This window comes from Schistocerca gregaria, chromosome 8 (assembly GCF_023897955.1).
Source record: "Schistocerca gregaria isolate iqSchGreg1 chromosome 8, iqSchGreg1.2, whole genome shotgun sequence".
In the NCBI taxonomy this organism is placed as follows: domain Eukaryota; kingdom Metazoa; phylum Arthropoda; class Insecta; order Orthoptera; family Acrididae; genus Schistocerca; species Schistocerca gregaria.
This window is the reverse complement of record NC_064927.1, coordinates 129,459,807-129,478,100: the sequence shown is the minus strand read 5'-3', so window position 1 is coordinate 129,478,100 and position 18,294 is coordinate 129,459,807. Positions and strand designations below refer to the sequence as shown.

Below are 18,294 nucleotides of genomic sequence, written 5' to 3'. Positions count from 1 at the left end.
TCAGTCATGAGGCTGTGGCTACGCCATATCTCCGTAATATGTTCCCAGAATGAAATTTTCACTCTGCAGCGGAGGGTGCGCTGATACTAAGCTTCCTAACAGATTAAAACTGTCTGCTGGAGGCAACGCTTTGGTAGCTGAGTCGGATCCCATTTCGGGTTTCAGTCCGGCACGCACTGTTTTAATCTGCCAGGACATTCCAAGTAAATGCTTAAAAAAGAAAAAAAAGTGTGGTCAGGATATCTGTTCCTGTTATAAAAAAAATGTCGGTAGAGCACTTACCCTCGAAAGGCAAAGGTCCCGAGTTCGAGTCTCGGTCAGGCAGACACTTTCATGTCAGTACACACTCAGCTGCAGAGTGAAAATTTCATTTTGGACGAATTTATTTGTTGACTAAAAGTCTGCATAAGAGACTGTATACATTGCAATTGTTCTCTGATAGTACGTTTATTAAATTCGGCTTCGAACACATCAGCTGTAACAGAAAATTCGTAGAATCGCGCAAATAGATGCAGCCACAGAAAGGTGTGTTCTTTATCACACGACGCACCAGAGCCGTAAACAGTGCGATACACATGCTTCTGGAAACGTAATTGATGTCCATATGTGTGATATCCGTTCTGATTCTCCCATTGGCAGTTGTCATACCAGTGATGCACCGGTAGTACATGGTATAACTATGCGTGAAGTCTTCCTCCACTCGTTTATGAATCCTACCACTCTTGTTTCCAGACTTCACTGGCTAAAGCCATACAAAATCAGTAGCAATACCTAATTTCGCCTTTGCGAGTGATTTTCTTACTCAAAACATCTATCAGTTCGTTTCCCTTAATGCTATTCTCTTTCTGCTAGCAGAACATCACTTCCAGCTTGCTGCTATGGAGTGATGCGTGCACGCTGTGCGCAACGAAGAGATTACCCCTGGTGTCTAAATAGCTCAGAACAGGAAGCACTCATCCATAATCAGAAGGTTATCGGTTCTTCTACTTGTTAGTGAGAATAATGATATTAGAAGCATTTTTCCTTTTTCCCTTTGATTTTGATAAATGGTTCCCAGCACATTCTTCGTAGTGTAGTGATGCAACAATATACAGTATATGAGTGCGACGGTTCTATATTTGGCTATTCTGAATAGACCTCGGCTAAATTCATTACCCTTTCTCGTTCAGTTCCAGATTGTGTTAAAAATACACGTATATTCGAATTTAGCTAAAATCAGTTGCTCATCAGATCCCAGCACACAGGACATTCTTATGCAATTATGCCGATAAGCATATTATGAGGTCACATATCACTGCTGAGCACGCATTCGCAGCTTGAATTTTGACTCGTGATGTACCTGACTAGCGCAACCTTCTCTCACAGTCTTTTGAAACTCATGAAAGCACTTCTGCAACAAATAATGAAAACGCTGAAAGAAACAAACCGGTAGCACAGCCTCTCTGTTCTGTAGCGTCACGATTTTCCGGTGTCTTTGCACAGTAACTGTTCCGTTAGAGAGCGTGTAAAGTCTTCGTATGATCTCTAAGCTTGAGACTCAGACACAGCGTCTTATCGCAGGTAGCGGCGCTCGTGGGGAGCAGGGGCTCTACCACAGCGGATGCTGCAGCAGCGACGACTGTGGCATCAACAACCCCGACATCGACGGCGGCACCGGCACGCGGCCTGACGATAAGCAGGTGGCGTCTCACCCCAGGGATCGCGGCCAACCAATCGCCGACGGACGGGAAGGTGCGTCATCATCTCTCTCAGCTTGGCTGTCTCGTAATTCCCCCCCCCCCCCCCCCTGAAGAAGCCTTTGATTCTTTTAAAGATAATACATGTGTAACGTTTGAACATCACACTGCTCCAAATTACACCAGGAAGCACAGGTTCCGTGCGTGACAGTACTCTAGCTCAATAAAATGGTTGAAATGGCTCTAAGCACTATGGGACCCTAGATGTCGAACTACTTAAACCTGACTAACCTAAGGACATCACACACATCCACGCCTGAGGCAGGATTCGAACCTGCGGCCGTAGCAGCAGCGCGGCTCCGGACTGAAACGCCTAGAACCGTTCTGTCACAGCCGACGGCAGTAGTGTAGCGACCTTCTTAAACGAACTGTGAAATACTGTATATTACTTTCTTCAAAACTGTGCATACACACACACTAAACTAGTAAGGGTCCACGTTTATGTCAGCCCGCAATAGCTCCTACCCGTCCTGGCGGAACTTCATTTTCACCCTGCAGTTTGCAGCAACGAACCGACTTCTCCAAGTCAGACGACGAGCCAAACAAGCGAGAAACGACTTCATAAAAACAGATGATAGGCTTCACATTTATATTTATTCCGTCATGGCAAAAAAATAAACACATTCTTCAGCTGTAAAGCGAGTGTTGTTGTGAAAAGTTTGTTTACAGCAGGCTGGAGTATCCTCACTTCTGCAAAGACATTACAGGTCTTTGAAATAGGTTCTAGACCATAGCTGACCTGGTTGTCAAGAATATCAGGAATAATGGCTTAAGTTCCGTCGATGTTGAGGTTATTAGCAACAATCTAGCCAACTGAAGAAGGGTGGGTCAGGGAAAGTCTGCTGTTCCTTTGTAGAAACTTTCCCAGCTTTCGCCTGTGGTGATGTATTGCTAACGAGGAGCAAAAATCTGTAGGCCCCGATGGATATTTAATTCCCGTCTTGAATATGTGTCCATTGTCTCAAATTAATCGTCACTATTGCTTACCGAGCCGTTCTGTTAATTTGAAAGCAAAAAGCTTACGTATTCAAAAAATTGCTTTACAGTGATCCCATCTGCTGTCCGGAAATAATGCGACTGATCTCTGGAAGCTGCAACTCAAATTGCTTACAAAAATTCACCATCGGACACTGAACTTAAACAGCGAGATCAGAGATTGTTGTGAAGATAGAGAAACGTGTGCCATACATTTAATAATAGTACGCAAACACTGTCAAATTAAGAAGCTACTTGACGCAAGTAGCAGCTGCGGCCACGAAAACTGACAAACTGCAGAGATAGAGGTGTGCTGACCCTCCACATTCGTATCTAGTAACACCTATCGGCTGAGGATGAGACGGTGGTCAGTCGGTACCGCTGAGCCTCCATAGGCTTGTTTGGTCGTAGTTTAGACACAAACACTGCACATGCCACCAAATCCAGACAGCAAGATGTCGAATCTCTTATGTTGAAATACGGAATTCTTTCTTCATTTCGCACGACTGGCGATCATAGCGACCTTTTAAAGACAATATTACCAAAGATTTATTAATTTCTGCGGACGTAAGCGAATCTAATGATATGATTACGTAGAATTGCGCCCTCACACATCAAAATCATACACAAAATACAGCAGAGGCAAAAGGGGAGGTGTAACACGACCGAGGCCGGTTTCCTTGTTGTCTCTGTGAATTTGCATTTTATTTTGCAATTCATAGGCTGGTGACAGAATCACCATGAGGCAGAACTTTTGACTCTCCGAATAAACGGTGTCCGATTGACATACATGATCCAAAGGTGCCATCATACCGTCATCAGCAGTGGTCATTCGTCACCCAATGCTAAAATGAATTCACCTCCCGTATTCTCCGTGTGTTACTGGATTTTCCATACGTTACTACTTCCAGCAATATTCATTCGCATTAGTCGTGCACAGTAATAAAGATACTGACGTAAAAAAGGTAAATTTGGAAATATACAGGGTGGTCCACCTGAAGTTTGGAGCCCGCATCTCGTGGTCGTGCGGTAGCGTTCTCGCTTCCCACGCCCGGGTTCCCGGGTTCGGTTCCCGGCGGGGTCAGGGATTTTCTCTGCCTCGTGATAGCTGGGTGTTGTGTGATGTTCTTAGGTTAGTTAGGTTTAAGTAGTTCTGAGTTCTAGGGGCTGATGACCATAGATGTTAAATCCCATAGTGCTCAGAGCCATTTTTTTGAAGGAATGATATTCCTAGAAAGAACAGAAGACTACTCAATAACAGATCACATAAAAAACAAAACAGTGCAACAAGAACCAAAAGTATAGCCAGTTGAAAGCATATTAACCAAATACCGCAACACCTCTTACGAACACATTGGACAGTGAACGACTTCCCAGACCAGCCTTAGTTTGTAAGCCGGCAGGAACAGCAGATGTTGGAAGACTTAAGAAGAGATGGACAGACCATTTTTCATGAGAGAACAGCTTCTTGTCTGACCCAGGAAGTGTAGGAGACAAAAGAAAAGAAGTTAGTCTTACATGTTTTAAATGTAATTTTCATATTTCTTCAAACCTTAGCATCGATATAATTTTTTTAATTGCGATAAAGCATGGTAATTCCTTGGTCCATTTACCATCCATTCGCCTGAATACTCGTCTTTACCTCTACTTCACTGATACTGCGCGCGCGCGAGCACACACACACACACACACACACACACACACACACACACACACACACACACATACATAACATAAAAACGTATAGGTGATCAAAACGTTTGTGTTTGAGGTGATTACTGCAGCGTACAAGCAACATAACGCGACTTTCATGCGGGTATATAAGGACCGACATGTGGGCAAAAGATTATCGTGGTATCGTGTCTTTCGGACGTACGTGCGGTAAATGCGGAAACGTGAGTTATGGCGACATTATTACCAAATGCTTCTAAACAGGACCAGCTTGCTTTTATCCTTTCTTGGCAGCCGATGGATAGCATCGGAGAATTAAGTTTGCGATATTGCTGTACCTGTTCCTTCTGCTTGTCAGTGTTTTCCACATGTTCCTTTCCTCTCTGTTCTGCACACAACCTCCTGTTTCCTTACCTTATCAGTCAACCTAAATTTCAACATTCGCCTGTAGCAGAACATCTCAAATACTTTGATCCTCTTCTGTTCCTCTTTTCCCACAGCCCACGTTTCACTACCATAAAATGCTGTACTAAAGACCTACATTCTCAGAAATCATCACTGGACTCGCATTCGGGAGGACGACGGTTCAATCCCGCGTCCGGCCTTGCTGATTTAGGTTTTCCGTGATTTCCCTAAATCGCTACAGGCAAATGCTGGGATGGTTCCTTTGAAAGGGCACGGCCGACTTCCTTCCCCATCCTCCCCTAATCCGATGAGCCCGATGACCTCGCTGCTTGGTCTCTTCCCCCAAACAATCCAATCCAATCAGAAATCATCAGGTTACCTCCCATTCAGAAGGCTGTTGCATGTATCGACTGTTATATTGACTTGTAAATAATATATTTCAGATAAAAGTTCATTGAATACTTAATGAACTGTGGATGAAGCCCGACCAACACGCATACATGCATTGATCAAAAATGACAGTGCATTGAGAATGGCTAGTTTCTAGCTAAAATCTAGATCTGCCAATAAAATTTCAAAAGGACGACATAACTGAAATCAATTATTTACAAATTCTCAGAAATTTGTTTCTCACATTAAGGACTTTGTTTGATACTAGTAGACTTCTCTTGGCCAGGAATGCCTTTTTCATCTTTGCTAGAGTGCTTTTGATGTGCTCATTGCTCCATCCATCATTTGTTATTTTACTGCCTAGGTAGCAGAATTCCTTAATTTCAAGTATTTCATTACCATCAACCCTGTTGTTAAGTTTCTCGCTGTTTTCATTTCTGCTACTTCTCATTACTTTCGTCTTCCTTCGATTTACTCTCAAACCATATTCTGTACTCATTATATTGCTCATTCCACTCAGGATAACAATGTCCTTTCACTTGAATTTTAATTCTACTCTTGAACCATCCTTTTTTTCCATCAGTACTTCTTCGATGAACAGATTGAACATTAGGGGAGAAAGAATACATCCCTGTCTTACAGCCTTCTTAATCCGAGCACTTCGTTTTTAATCGTCCACTCTAATTATTCCCTCTTGGCTCTTACACATGTTGTATATTACCTGTCTGACAATTTTTCTCAGAATTTCGAAAATCTTGAACCATTTTACAATGTCGAACGCTGTTTATTAAGCGAGAACTTCTATGAACGGGTGTTGATTTTTCTTTAGTCTTCCTTCCATTATCAACCACTGTGAGATCGTCCACACTTTGTATCTGCACAACAAGTGGACTAATGTGTGCAAACATAGTATGCAAATTGACAAACCATCTGAACTGGCTTCTCAAGCCCAGGGTGTTAAACAGACAAGGCAGCTAATATCAGGTGCGGATAGTTACAAAATTCATTACAAATGATGCTGTCACGTAACTAGACTGCATTAATGAATGTTTGGAATCTATCTATACAACATAGTTATTCCCTTCTTTCTTCACACATAATTTATCAACTGTGTTTTCAGGGGTCAAGTGATACACAACAATCATGTTCAATTACTTTTGATACTCGACATAAAATATTTAACTCTTGGACATTCGAGCAGACGATTATTAAAATCCTTATCTCTACACATGAAAAAATTTTTATCACTTGAAGGATTGATTAAAATCTTCATTAGCTCATTTACATCTATGGTGTCGTAGCTGGTCAATGGACTGAGTTGGTAGAGAATAAATTTACTTTTGGAGCCAATGAAAAAACTCTTATGTACTCAATACGAGGGTAGGTTAGTATCCTAGCTTTTGATTTTCAAAGGTCGAAGCATACTTAAGTTGGAGTCAGCAAAATCTCGGCTCAACATTTACTGTGACCTAATGTGCACAGGTACTTTATCAAGCGGCATCTGCAACGTCTCCGTGCTGGATCTGAAATGCTAATTCCCTACTATGGCCTTGACTGAATTCACTGAGTCTCAACTTTCCAACATTCGATAGAACGTTAATTTTTCCCTATGTGAAATAATGGCTATTGCACACTTGCTAAGGGTAGGAGAAATGTGTACAATTTTGTTTACCTGCAAAAATTCCCGCAGGAATAATTTACTGCACCTTTGCTATTTGTCACCACGAAACGCGAAGCGTATTAGACCAGTCAAATAGCAGATATACCTTGCAAAGCGTGAGGTAGAAGAGTTTATTCTTTCAACTCGTTCATATAGTTGGAAAGATTAGAAAGCCGAGTTTTGCCAACAAAATTTCGCCTGGGAAAACTTTCTGCAGTCAAAAAACTAGAAAAATTTCCTCCTTTTTTCAGTTTTTTCAAAATATCTCAGTTTTTTGCTCCTATCGCTTTAACGTCTATTTTCTTTTTTAAAGAGCACAAAGTTCTCTATAAATTTCATTCTTGCCATTTTTTCTACTACCGATATCTAAGGCGTTACAGCGCCTCAAAAAATACCAATTTTTCAAATTCTGAGCATAGTGGCATCATACCTTATTTTTGAACACTATTTCTTCAGATTCTGTTTGTGTAGTATAAATACATTATACATCATGTTATATGTTGGAATTTACCACCTCACTTTCAGGTATTCAGTTTCTTTGTATGCAACATGAGGATTGCTGGGCACCCAACTATTGTGATTCTGACATCACTACCTGAAATTTACTATGGTCCACGTCAGCCCTGGTATTTGTAGAACTATAAATATAAAAATATATCATTAAGAGCCATAGGAACACACACACACACAAAATATATTGTCTCAGGAAACTGAACTATTATTAGCTACAATAGGCAACCTAATTAGGTAGGTAATTATTCTTGTGTATATAAGCTACACAGTTGACATTAAAAATAAGTAGCTTTATAACAATTAAAATGCATTGCCAGTTACTAAAAAATTTTGACAGTTCTGGGTGTTTAATACTTGTAATATCGTACTTTAGCGCACTTGAGACAGATATGAGCATCACTTCCAACATTTTGATGGGTCAGGATCCTCAGTGTCACCAGAAATCCGAGTTACGGATTCAGGGTCTGTACATAGAGTTGATCCCAGATTGACCTCTCCTTTAAACAGCGAGTCAGCCTCAGCAAGTTCGTTGATTTCGTCAGCGGTTTCCTCAACATCCTCCATAACATCTTCTTCACTGTCTTCATATAAAAATTTTGCCGCGTTTTCACAGTTTACCCCAATACATTTCTTGCAAATTGAAAAACATTTCAAACCCGCTTTTCTGCAGGAACATGCTCCGCCACAGTTCAGCTTGCATGAGCATGAAACAATGTGAAGGAGTGCTTCAGGTGCTGGATCTTGGCTCATTATAACGGGTATTGGACCATCGTCACTGTGATTCCAGCCCCATTTCTCAGGAGGCTTCCAGTTTCCCATCCAACTTTGGACATGTTGGTAAGTCCGCAACGGATGATGTGCGGCATCTTGTGTAGGTGGCAACAGTGCAAGATTTAGTTTGCTTTTTGTGGCAGACTTGGCGAATAGCTGGTACCGCAAATGGTCTAGTGTGTGGGAACTGCTGACACCCCCACTGTACAATGCGATAGTAACCTGTTCTCCTGCTGTTATTATTTATTCACGGGTAGCATGTGGTTTATTGAACGTGCAAAGCGCTGAGGTTAGGTGTTCATTTCTCGCAACAATATTGCAGCACTTAATTTTTCCTTGGCCAAAAAAAAGCGGATGTTGTATCACATCCGCTAAAGCCGTGAGTGAACAGAATATATTCACTGTCAAACTTGTAAGATGCAGAGGAAAACCACTTGGCTTCTTCATTTCCTCTTCCTGGCTTTAAGAAAAATAAGTTTTCAATGCCTTGCCCCAAACCGGTCATGAGCACAAGCAGGTCAACATATCTCCTACAATGACAACACTTCCAAAATCTTTGGTTCTTGAAATGGCAGATGTTACAATCTTAACGTCAGCATCTTCTTGTGCCTGGTGCACTTCAATATTACACCCCAGAAATTCCTTTATAAGAAGTGTGATCAAACGCATCTTGTCCCTTACGTTGTACAAGAACTTTTCCTAAGGGACTTGGTTCACCATCTCTGATTCAACCACAACGTCAACTGAAGAATGATTTTTGGACCTACGAGTCCTCTCAGCACCCTTTGTGCTATATTTGTCTCCATCACATGGATACCCATCAAATACAATAGCAAATTGAGATCCAAAATGAATTTGCAGGTAAGAAACATAGCTTTGGGCTGTTGACTTGAAGAAAACATTTCGAGACCAAGTCACTTTGTGGATAATGTACCCTCCATCAATGACCAAAAATCTACTCCTTCCACCTGACTTCACATCTTCCACTGGAACGAAGGCATTTTAGAATGAAGATTTTGTTCCTTTTCGCATGCCTTTTTCTGAGAATAGGGACATTGGCTAAGGAGCAAGTTCATATATCAGAAAGGCTTTTAATTCTTCTTCACTTTGTTTCATTAAACAAATCCTTTGGAAAAGAGTTAAAGGATTAACAGGAGTAATTTTAGTGCTCCCAGCTTTTACAGAATTGAACACAGAAAGGAGAATCACAACTTTATCTTTTCTACGGAACTTTACATCATGGAAATTGTCACCAACTATTCTTTTCATGCCTTTTCCCACTCTTCGTGACACATATGACAATTAACATCCTCCGTTCCGACAACACCACTTCTGATAGACATCATATAATCACTTTCAGGGATGGGAGGGTACACTGAAAACCAATCAGGCAGCTTAATCAAGTCTATGCCGTCTCGTTCGATGCGACAACTTCTTGCACCTACATGCTCTTCTGATGTTACTGCGCTCACTTCGCAGTGCGACTCAATTTCTTCACAAATGTTTTGCATGTGAATCATACCCAATGTCCACCTGGTTAATACACTATCCGTAATTCCTCGGCCAGAAGTAAGTCCTCCAGAACTCTTCATGGTCCTCATCAATGTTTGTTCTATAGTCATGTCAGAAGAAACCCCTGACAAATACTTTTCTGATCGCCGTATTGTAAAATGTCCTTTCGTTGTGAACTTCTCATATTCTGATAAATCCATTTTTACCTCGAGTCTCAACATATCCTGTAAGTAGAGGTGGCCACTTTTAGAGTACATAAAATGTCCAGCTGAATGGAAGTGGGGAAGCATTTTTCGCACGCTTTCAAGATGAAGTTTCCAATTACCTGATCGATCTGCTTCAATAAATTGTTTCATGAGAGTGACCATCTTGTAGTACTGAACCCATTATTTTGCTGTGGGTCCCTTACTTTCAATCGTTTTCAGGGCAGTTACAAATTTTCTTATGACTTGTTCCCTGAGAGTACTGCTACACTGTCCAACTGACAGTTCTGACACATCACAAGGAGAAGACAAGTCATTCAATGTCCCACGTTCATCTTCTGTTGGCTCAATGTGATCCCACACTTGACAGGCCAAAGCAAGCTGACACAATAAATGCCCTCGCACAGCCCTGGAATATGTATGTCCTGATAAAATCGTTTCAACACTGTTTTCAGCGAATATTACAAGAAATAAGTCCTTTAATCCACTTCCACCCATGATCATATCGATACATCCCTTGAACGACATAAGGAAATGGAAACCCCCAAGTCGGACCTCCACATTATGAAATTCAGGAAGGTCAATCTCCACAATATCCCTTTCCTCCCGATGCAAAGACTGATCAAATGTAGTCTGATTAAGTCTTTTACATCCATTTCTAGCTATCATCAGAGCAGTATATATGGTGTCATAATGGGTTGGTGATGAATTAAGACATGGAATACACATATTTTAGAACGTTCATATTCTTTGCCTGCCGTCAAGCGTTCCATGTAACCATTCCATCGTGAAACAACTGCATTCTGAGACCATTTACAATAGAACCACGTAATTTCCGCAGTTGAGATGATGATCTCACTTTTGCAGGAGCAATTATGTCCAAATCTTCAATTTTTATAGACTTCAGCCCTCCAACTTGTGTTCTGTGTAATGTCTGTATGTAATTTTTTCCGGCTTCACTAACAAGTTGAGCTGAGGGACGATGATTCAACTTTTTAATATTTTTCTGAGGAAGCAATGCATCATGAGGAGTAACACACATTATACCTCCCATTGCATGAAAAGTACCAGTTCCCTCTATGGTGTTTACATTGAAAACTGCATTATCAAACACAAATTGACAAAATGCGTCAGTTCGTTGTCTTTCGTTGTCAAGCTGAAGGACTGAAGACACTTCCAATAGGGCAGCTTCCGTATAAGACACTGCAAAGGCAAGGGAAGACAAAACCTAGATGAGATGTTTCGAGCCAAACTTCTTGTAAAAGTATGCACTAGTAGCAGTCCAAAGTGATGAAATAAATGAACGTGGCCTCGCAGCTCTTATGAGTGCATGAGCAAGAGAAACACATATTTTGCCCCATTTTCTGGGAGACCGCTTGTGTTTCAAAACTATAGTTTCAAAGAGCAATCTTACAGCTTCTGGTAGGACAGACTCTACACCACATAAAAAATTATCAGGGGGAGGGTACTGTTTTACATCGTACACTACTGATCTTATATCGTCTAATATGGTATTTGAAGCTGCTTTGACGATTCGTAGTCTTTCTTGTTGAGGATCTGAATATCTTTTGGTGTACCAATTTTCACTGAGTAGTTGGTGCCCAACATTCTTGAAACATAGGACAGCTGGCTTTGAAGATGTTTCAGCTATCACCACATAGTCACCATAATTCTGGAAAAGGCGAGCCTTGACCGTTCGAAGATCTGGACGAGGTGATGTGGATATTTGCTCTAACAGATAGTCCATAGAAAACTGACATTCTTCCGTATTAGCTTCCAGATACGCAAATATAGCCTCCATGTCTTCATCTACCTGTGTTGCAGGTCGGTAACCTCGTTTCTGTCCAGTAGCTGAAACACGGTGAAAGAACTTTCTGTAGCAAAATGTGTGGTACCATCCATCTGCAGCAACCAAATAATTTTGAATCCGCTCCATCACTTGTTGACCAAATTCATCACCACGTCGTTTAGCCAGTTCTAATACTGTCGACTGCACTTCCAATTTCATTACTTTGTAAAGAAAATTTCGTTTGGCATATGGCAATCTTAACTGCTTGGTTAAAAAGTCATCAGATTTCCCTTTTGCTCATAAGAAGCATTTCTCTTTGAAATTGAACTGACCTATTTCCTGCGACCAACGTAGCAAGCCTGTTGGTTCCTGAGGATGTCGAAGGCTAGCTGTTATCATTCTCTCATTAATTTACTTCTTGTAGCGTGCTTCATGCACCATCACTTCACTGAGCGTTTTCAAAAAACGAGTGTGAGCAGACTCCCTGCGTTTAGCACTATAATCGAAAAGTGTGCTCAGTCACATTGCGTCCATCACTCACCACAATTTTTTCACAAATGAAACACAAGTTCATGTCAGATATACTCATTTTCAGCACCACAACATATACTGAATGGAAGTGAGTCCATACTGTAGGACCCTTATTGTTGTGTGCTAATAGCTATCAGCGCGCTGTGAACAATCACCAGAGATAATCGCCTTCCGCCAGCCAAAGGATAAATACCCTTATGCCCGCTAATGAACAATTCCTACATACTTTTTCTTATAACTGACCATTAACGTCAATCAACTATAGAAAATGTACGACACCTTCATGCAATCGTATTACATATTGTAACACAAATAAACTTCACGCAATCCGACGTGAATGTGTTCGTAGTTACTGAATATGATGTAGTTTGTCCTGGCCCTGCAGCAGAGTGAGATGGTAAATTCCAATGAATAACATGATGAGTAATATGTTTATAACGCACAAATAGAAACTGAAATAACAGTGTTCAAAAATTAGGTAATTTGCCACTTTGCTCGAAATTTGAAAAATTGGTATTTTTTTACACCCTCTAGCGCCTTAGATACTGGGAGTAGAAAAAAATGGTAAGAATCAAATTTGTAGAGAATTTTGTGCTCTTTAAAAACGAAAATAGACGTCAAAGTGATAGGAGCAAATGAAACAGATATTTTGAAAAAAACTGAAAAAGTCCGAAATTTTCCAAGTTTTTTGACTGCAGAAAGTTTTCCCAAGAGAAATTTTGTTGGTAAAACTTAATTCCTAACCTTTCCAACAATATAAACGAATTAAAAAAATTTAATCTTCCACCCCACCTTTTGAAAGGTACAGGCCATTTTTTTCTGACAGTTTCACTGGACTATGTCGTCCCTGCAGAAAGCAAAGCTCTCAACACTCTTGCTATTTTCTACACACTTGTGCGATCTGCTGTGAGATGAGAGATATCTAGAAATATTCGTTGTCAAAATGGTTTTATATGATGGGGATCTCCGCACCTTGTGTTTACGTCATCCAGTATGGCTTCAGCCAATCACCGCCTCACTAGAGGTGATTTTCATTGCAGCCTAGCCCTGTTAAAGCCGTCCAACCACTTACCCTCAGTCCCTGTTGTATTTACGTTAAAATGAATAATGTAGTGTTCTGGCCATATCCCTTTCTGCCCTCAAGCTCGCCGTTCACTTGCTAAGTGGGGTTTTCCGATGCCATTAACCAACTTCTCGGTTCGTTTCCAAAATGTGTTTCACTTTAACTTGTTTTTTCATTCTCCTGTCCATATATTGGTAGGTATTGCTTTCTTAGTTTTCGGTAAATGAGATCGAATATAATAATTATTTTTTTAGGATCTCATACTGTTGTTATGGATCAAGATCATGTAAGGTCTGTAAAATCCGGACACCTTAAAGCGCAAAGTCAGAATTGCCTCTCTCGTGCCTTTACATTTACTAACGCCAAACTGATCATTATTTAGCATATCGTCTATTTTCTTTTCTATCCTTCTGTATATTATTCTTGTTAGCAACTTCCATTCATGAGCCGTTTAGCTGATTTTGCGATAGTTCTCGCACTTGTCAGCTCTTGAAGTCTTCAAAATAGTGTGGATGATATTTTTCCGAAATTCAGATGGTATGTCACCTGACTCATACACTCTACACATCAATGTGAATAGTACTTCCCCCACAGATGCAAAAATTCTGATAGATGTTATCTATTCCTTCTGTCTTATTTGATCTCCAAAGCTCTCTTATATTTTTATTCTAATACCGTATTTGCTATCTTTTCTAAAATGAATCCTATTCCTTCTTCCATCACATCAAACAAATCTTCCAGATCATAGAGGCTTTCAATGTATTCTTTCCACCTATCCACTCTCTCGTCTGCAATTAACAGTCGCATTCCTATTGCACTCTTAATGTTATCACCCTTGCATTTGGCTTTCCTGTATGCTTTGTCTGTCCTTCCGACAATCATTTCTGTTTCTATGTCTTCACATTTTTCCTGCAGCCATTTCGCCTTAGTTTCCCTGATTTTCCTAAGGGATCTTGTTGGTGGAAAGGTCTCCTCCATCCATTATATCAGCATTGCCTGTTCGTATACACTGTGCGTTACAGTCCTTACCTTCATCGCAGAAGCGTCAATAGAAAGGCTGAAATGTGAATAAGAGCATGTGTAAAGACTTTTTAATCGTGTGGTGACGTAGGGCAAGATTTTGGCCAAATTTGGTGCGAATGTGAAGTCATTATCCAACCATAAAACTCATGTGGATTTCTGAACTCTGGCCTTTGTTTTCGCACTTCTCGGCGCCTTGCTCTTTCAAGCGTCGCCGAACTCGAGGGTGACGTTGTAGGCCACTACACTCCTGCACCATTATAAAGGAAGGCTGTAGTCACATTGAAGACAAATTTCAAACTTACACGTCGCAGTGCATGATAATTAGGAGCTTTCCTTTAATCGTGTTGCACTTTGCTGTATCTGTTCCAACCTATATAAAGCTCTTGAGGTGACACAATCTCTCTGGAACCGTGCTCCCTTGCATTACAAGATGTATTCAAATCACTAGACTTGAATAAGAAAGGAATAAAAATCAGTGACTCATAACTGGACCACCTGCTCTTTGCTGGCAATATTGTGGTCATAAGTGAAGATTTCTAAGGAAGATAGAGTATTTTCCAAGGCCTAAAACTTTCCTCTGAAAATATGGGTTTGGAAATGAAGATCAATAGAACATTAATACTAAACCCAGACAACCAACCAATGATATTTGGTAACCAAACTAAACAAGCTAGACCACAAGCTAGGGAAAAACAATTAGAATGCAGAAATTCATCGCAGAAAAGGAGTGACGTGGGTAGCTTACCAAAAAGATTTATACCGAGCAACAATGATGTCCCAAGTGACCGGAAGGCTGAAGTCTGTAATACGTGCATACTACCAGTCAAAACCTACGACCTGGTAACGATGATTCTAAGTGCTCGTAAACTAAAGCGCACACAAAGAGATTTGGAGCTGTATATGATAGGAGTCAGCCTCAGGATTTAATAGAGGACAGAAGAAAAATAACAAGGTAAAAAACATTCTTGAGAGAACTGAAAGCCTGAAGAGGCGGTGAGTCGGACAGTAGCTCGAAAAGATCTAAGCAGGTGGATCTCTCTAATTGTTTTACAGATCATATGTTCACAAGAGAGGCATTGAAAACGAGAGATGGTTTGATGGTATGACGCTGGGCGCTAGAACACAGTGGTATGAGGTAGCTAAAAATCGAAGACAATGGAAAAATATGGAAGTGGCCTATATCCAGTAGAGGACTGAAATATATTGAAGAAGAGGAGGAAGAAGAAGTAGTAGTAGTACGAATCAGGTGAGATGAGTGAAGGACGGTAATCTCTCACGTGACTCACGCAAACGAGCTAATGAGTAAGTAGGGAATTTCAGTCAGCTCCCCTCGCTACAGGCAGACCGCCAGCTGCAGCAGAGAGCCGCTCGCTCCCCACTAACGACTCTCGGCGGGCGCCATGCGCCGCCAGAGCGGAGGTCCCTGCATTATTGAGCAGAACAGCGGAACGCGCGCAGCGTGCGCTGGTTCCGGCGTTTCAGTAAAAGCCGACCCGACGGCTGTGGTTCACTGGTCAACCCTGGCACGTGAAACTTTAAACAAGATGGCTGGACATCTGCCGTTTCTTCCAAAAAATAACACACGAAAGAATCAACAAGGCATTATAAAAAAGTGATAAAGTTGTTTGCCTGCAGTCGGTCTTCTGTGTTGTTACACCAGGTCACTTTAGTGCTTATACAACTCAACGCTTCGAACTTGCCTTTGGGATTTATAAGTTCATCCACAAATTATTCACCAACTCTACAACAAATTTCTTCTACAAATACTGGGTCATTTTTTTCTTTCTTTTTGTGAAGGAAGGGGAGTCATCAGTCTTCTGATTGTTAGATGCTGTCCGCCACGAATTCCTCTCTTGTGCCGTCCTCTTCACCTCAGAGTATCACTTACGCTCTACGTCGCCAATCATCTGTTGGCTCCATTCTAAACTCCGTCTTTTCACACAGCTTCGCCCTCAATGGCTCCCTCTAGTGTCATGGAAGTTATTCCCTGACCTCTTAACATACATACTATTACCTAGGCCCCTCTTCTCGTCAGTGTTGTCCATATTTTACTTCACCGATTCTGCGGAAAACTACCTCGTTCCTTTTCAGTCCATCCTTCTCAGTCCACCTACTTTTCAACATTTTTCTGCAGCACCACATCTCAAACCCTTCGATTCTTTTCTTTCCGGGGTTTCCCGTAGTCCGTGATTCATTATCATAAAACGCTGTCCTGCTAACCTACGTTCCCAGAACTTTCTTCCTCAGTTACTGAGATGTCCGCTTAGAAAAATTTATGAATGACTGTGCTGATAAACCTCTTACATTATTTCATTTTCAAACAGCTGAGCAGAATTGAACGTACTCAGACATTTCTCTCTTTACTTATTCTAATCAACACTAAACTGACACACAATATTTTTAGCGCAACGCAATCTGACTTTAAACAATCCCTACAAAAGAATGGCCCTGACTGACAACCTATACCTTTTACAAATCACTTACCTCACAAAAATCCTCGTTACGCAAACTACTGCAATACAGCGAGCGCCACTACTCGCAGCTAAATAAAACATTCTAACTACTTAAAGCACTAACTACTGATAGGCATAGTTGGCAAATGAGGGATTTTGATAGAGGACAGACAATGTATTTACCTTAATAGTGTTCAAAAGTCATAATATATGTATCACTTCATGAAATTCAGGCTTACAAATTTACTGTCTCTGATAGACACACGTCCAGATCATCCGTTCTCAAAATTCTGCCATTTCTCTCCCCACATCCACCGCTGCTGGCGGCTCACCTCCAACTGCGCAACGCTACGCGCTGTTCACATCCAACTGCGCAACTCTACAATAGCAAATATTGCAACAATGCCGACAAGCCTCAGACTGCAGGCAGCACAGTCAATGATTTCCATATAGTGCGATGGCGTTACCAACGTAAAAACCTGAACAGCCCGCTTACAGCACTAGCAGACTTTTCTTACCCAGAGGTGCCTCCTTGCCATTGGTAATCTGATTTTGGTAGCCTCGATGTGTTATTTTGCTTCAGTGTTAGAAGAATTACTTATCGTCGTCTATATCTTAGTAACCAATTTTTATGTTGCTTTTATAGCTGATCTCATTTCCATATACGCAGAAGAATTTGTGTGCAGTTTGGACAGTAGGGGAGATGAACTGTCGGAAATAAAAACGTGAATGAAACTAGCCCATCACCACAGAATACCTCAGTCGGTAAATCATTTTCCCGTAAAAGGTAAAACTTCTGGTTTCGAATCGCTTTTGGCCACAGTTTTAATCTTCAAAGAGGTATAATTAAAATAATGATAGTTAACGTGTAGCCTTATTGCAGACGTGCTTAAAGAGCTATTTCATTCGTACATAGCCGTGCTTTAAAAGTTAACATATGTTTTTCTTTATCTGGCTTCTGTTTCATGGTTGTTATTGGGTAATAATTATTGATGTTAGTCCGAATGTTCGTAACCAAGTTGTAGACGTACTGATATGCTGTGGTTACAGTCCTCAGCTGTTTAAGCAAATCTTTACAATAAAGCTGATGACAAATTTTTATATTATTCTTATGGCTCTTTTTCTGTAGCCTGAAATCTTTTCCGATGGTGGCTCCACAAAAATATTGTTCTGTTGCTAAGGATTCGGTGCGTATAGGTATAGCATGTAATTACACGGCACGGTCTGATCTAAATTGATAAAAGGTTGTTAATGATATAGATGCTGAAGACTTCCTTGTTAATATTTTCGTCTGTTAGTTTCCATTCAAGCTGGTTTGTTTATTACATAACATACGAAATTATCAGGTATGTTTGTCACATAATTATTTTCCCTCTTCATGCAAAAATTAACGTCTTTTTTGTCTTCGTATTCAGTTTTGGTTTCTCGCAACATATCCTGCAGGACTCTTTTCTTACTAATTTTAGCACTTAACGTTAGTGGTAATAGAAATAATTGATGAATTATGGGAAGTAATATTTTTATAAAGACAGGCACACAAGCAGAAGTAATTACGGAACTAAAACTAGACAATTAAGTTTTAAATTTCGTCAAAGGGGT

General features: G+C 40.7%; 1 protein-coding gene across 1 annotated transcript in view; it reads left to right on the top strand.

The window, feature by feature from the left end:
• The window catches only part of LOC126284802 (uncharacterized), a 77,527-nt gene that overhangs the window by 19,667 nt on the left and 39,566 nt on the right, over positions 1–18,294 (top strand). Inside the window, exon 2 of the mRNA XM_049983965.1 lies at positions 1,561–1,731. Within this exon, the coding sequence (XP_049839922.1) occupies positions 1,561–1,731 (171 nt within the window). The remainder of the gene's footprint in view (positions 1–1,560; positions 1,732–18,294) is intronic.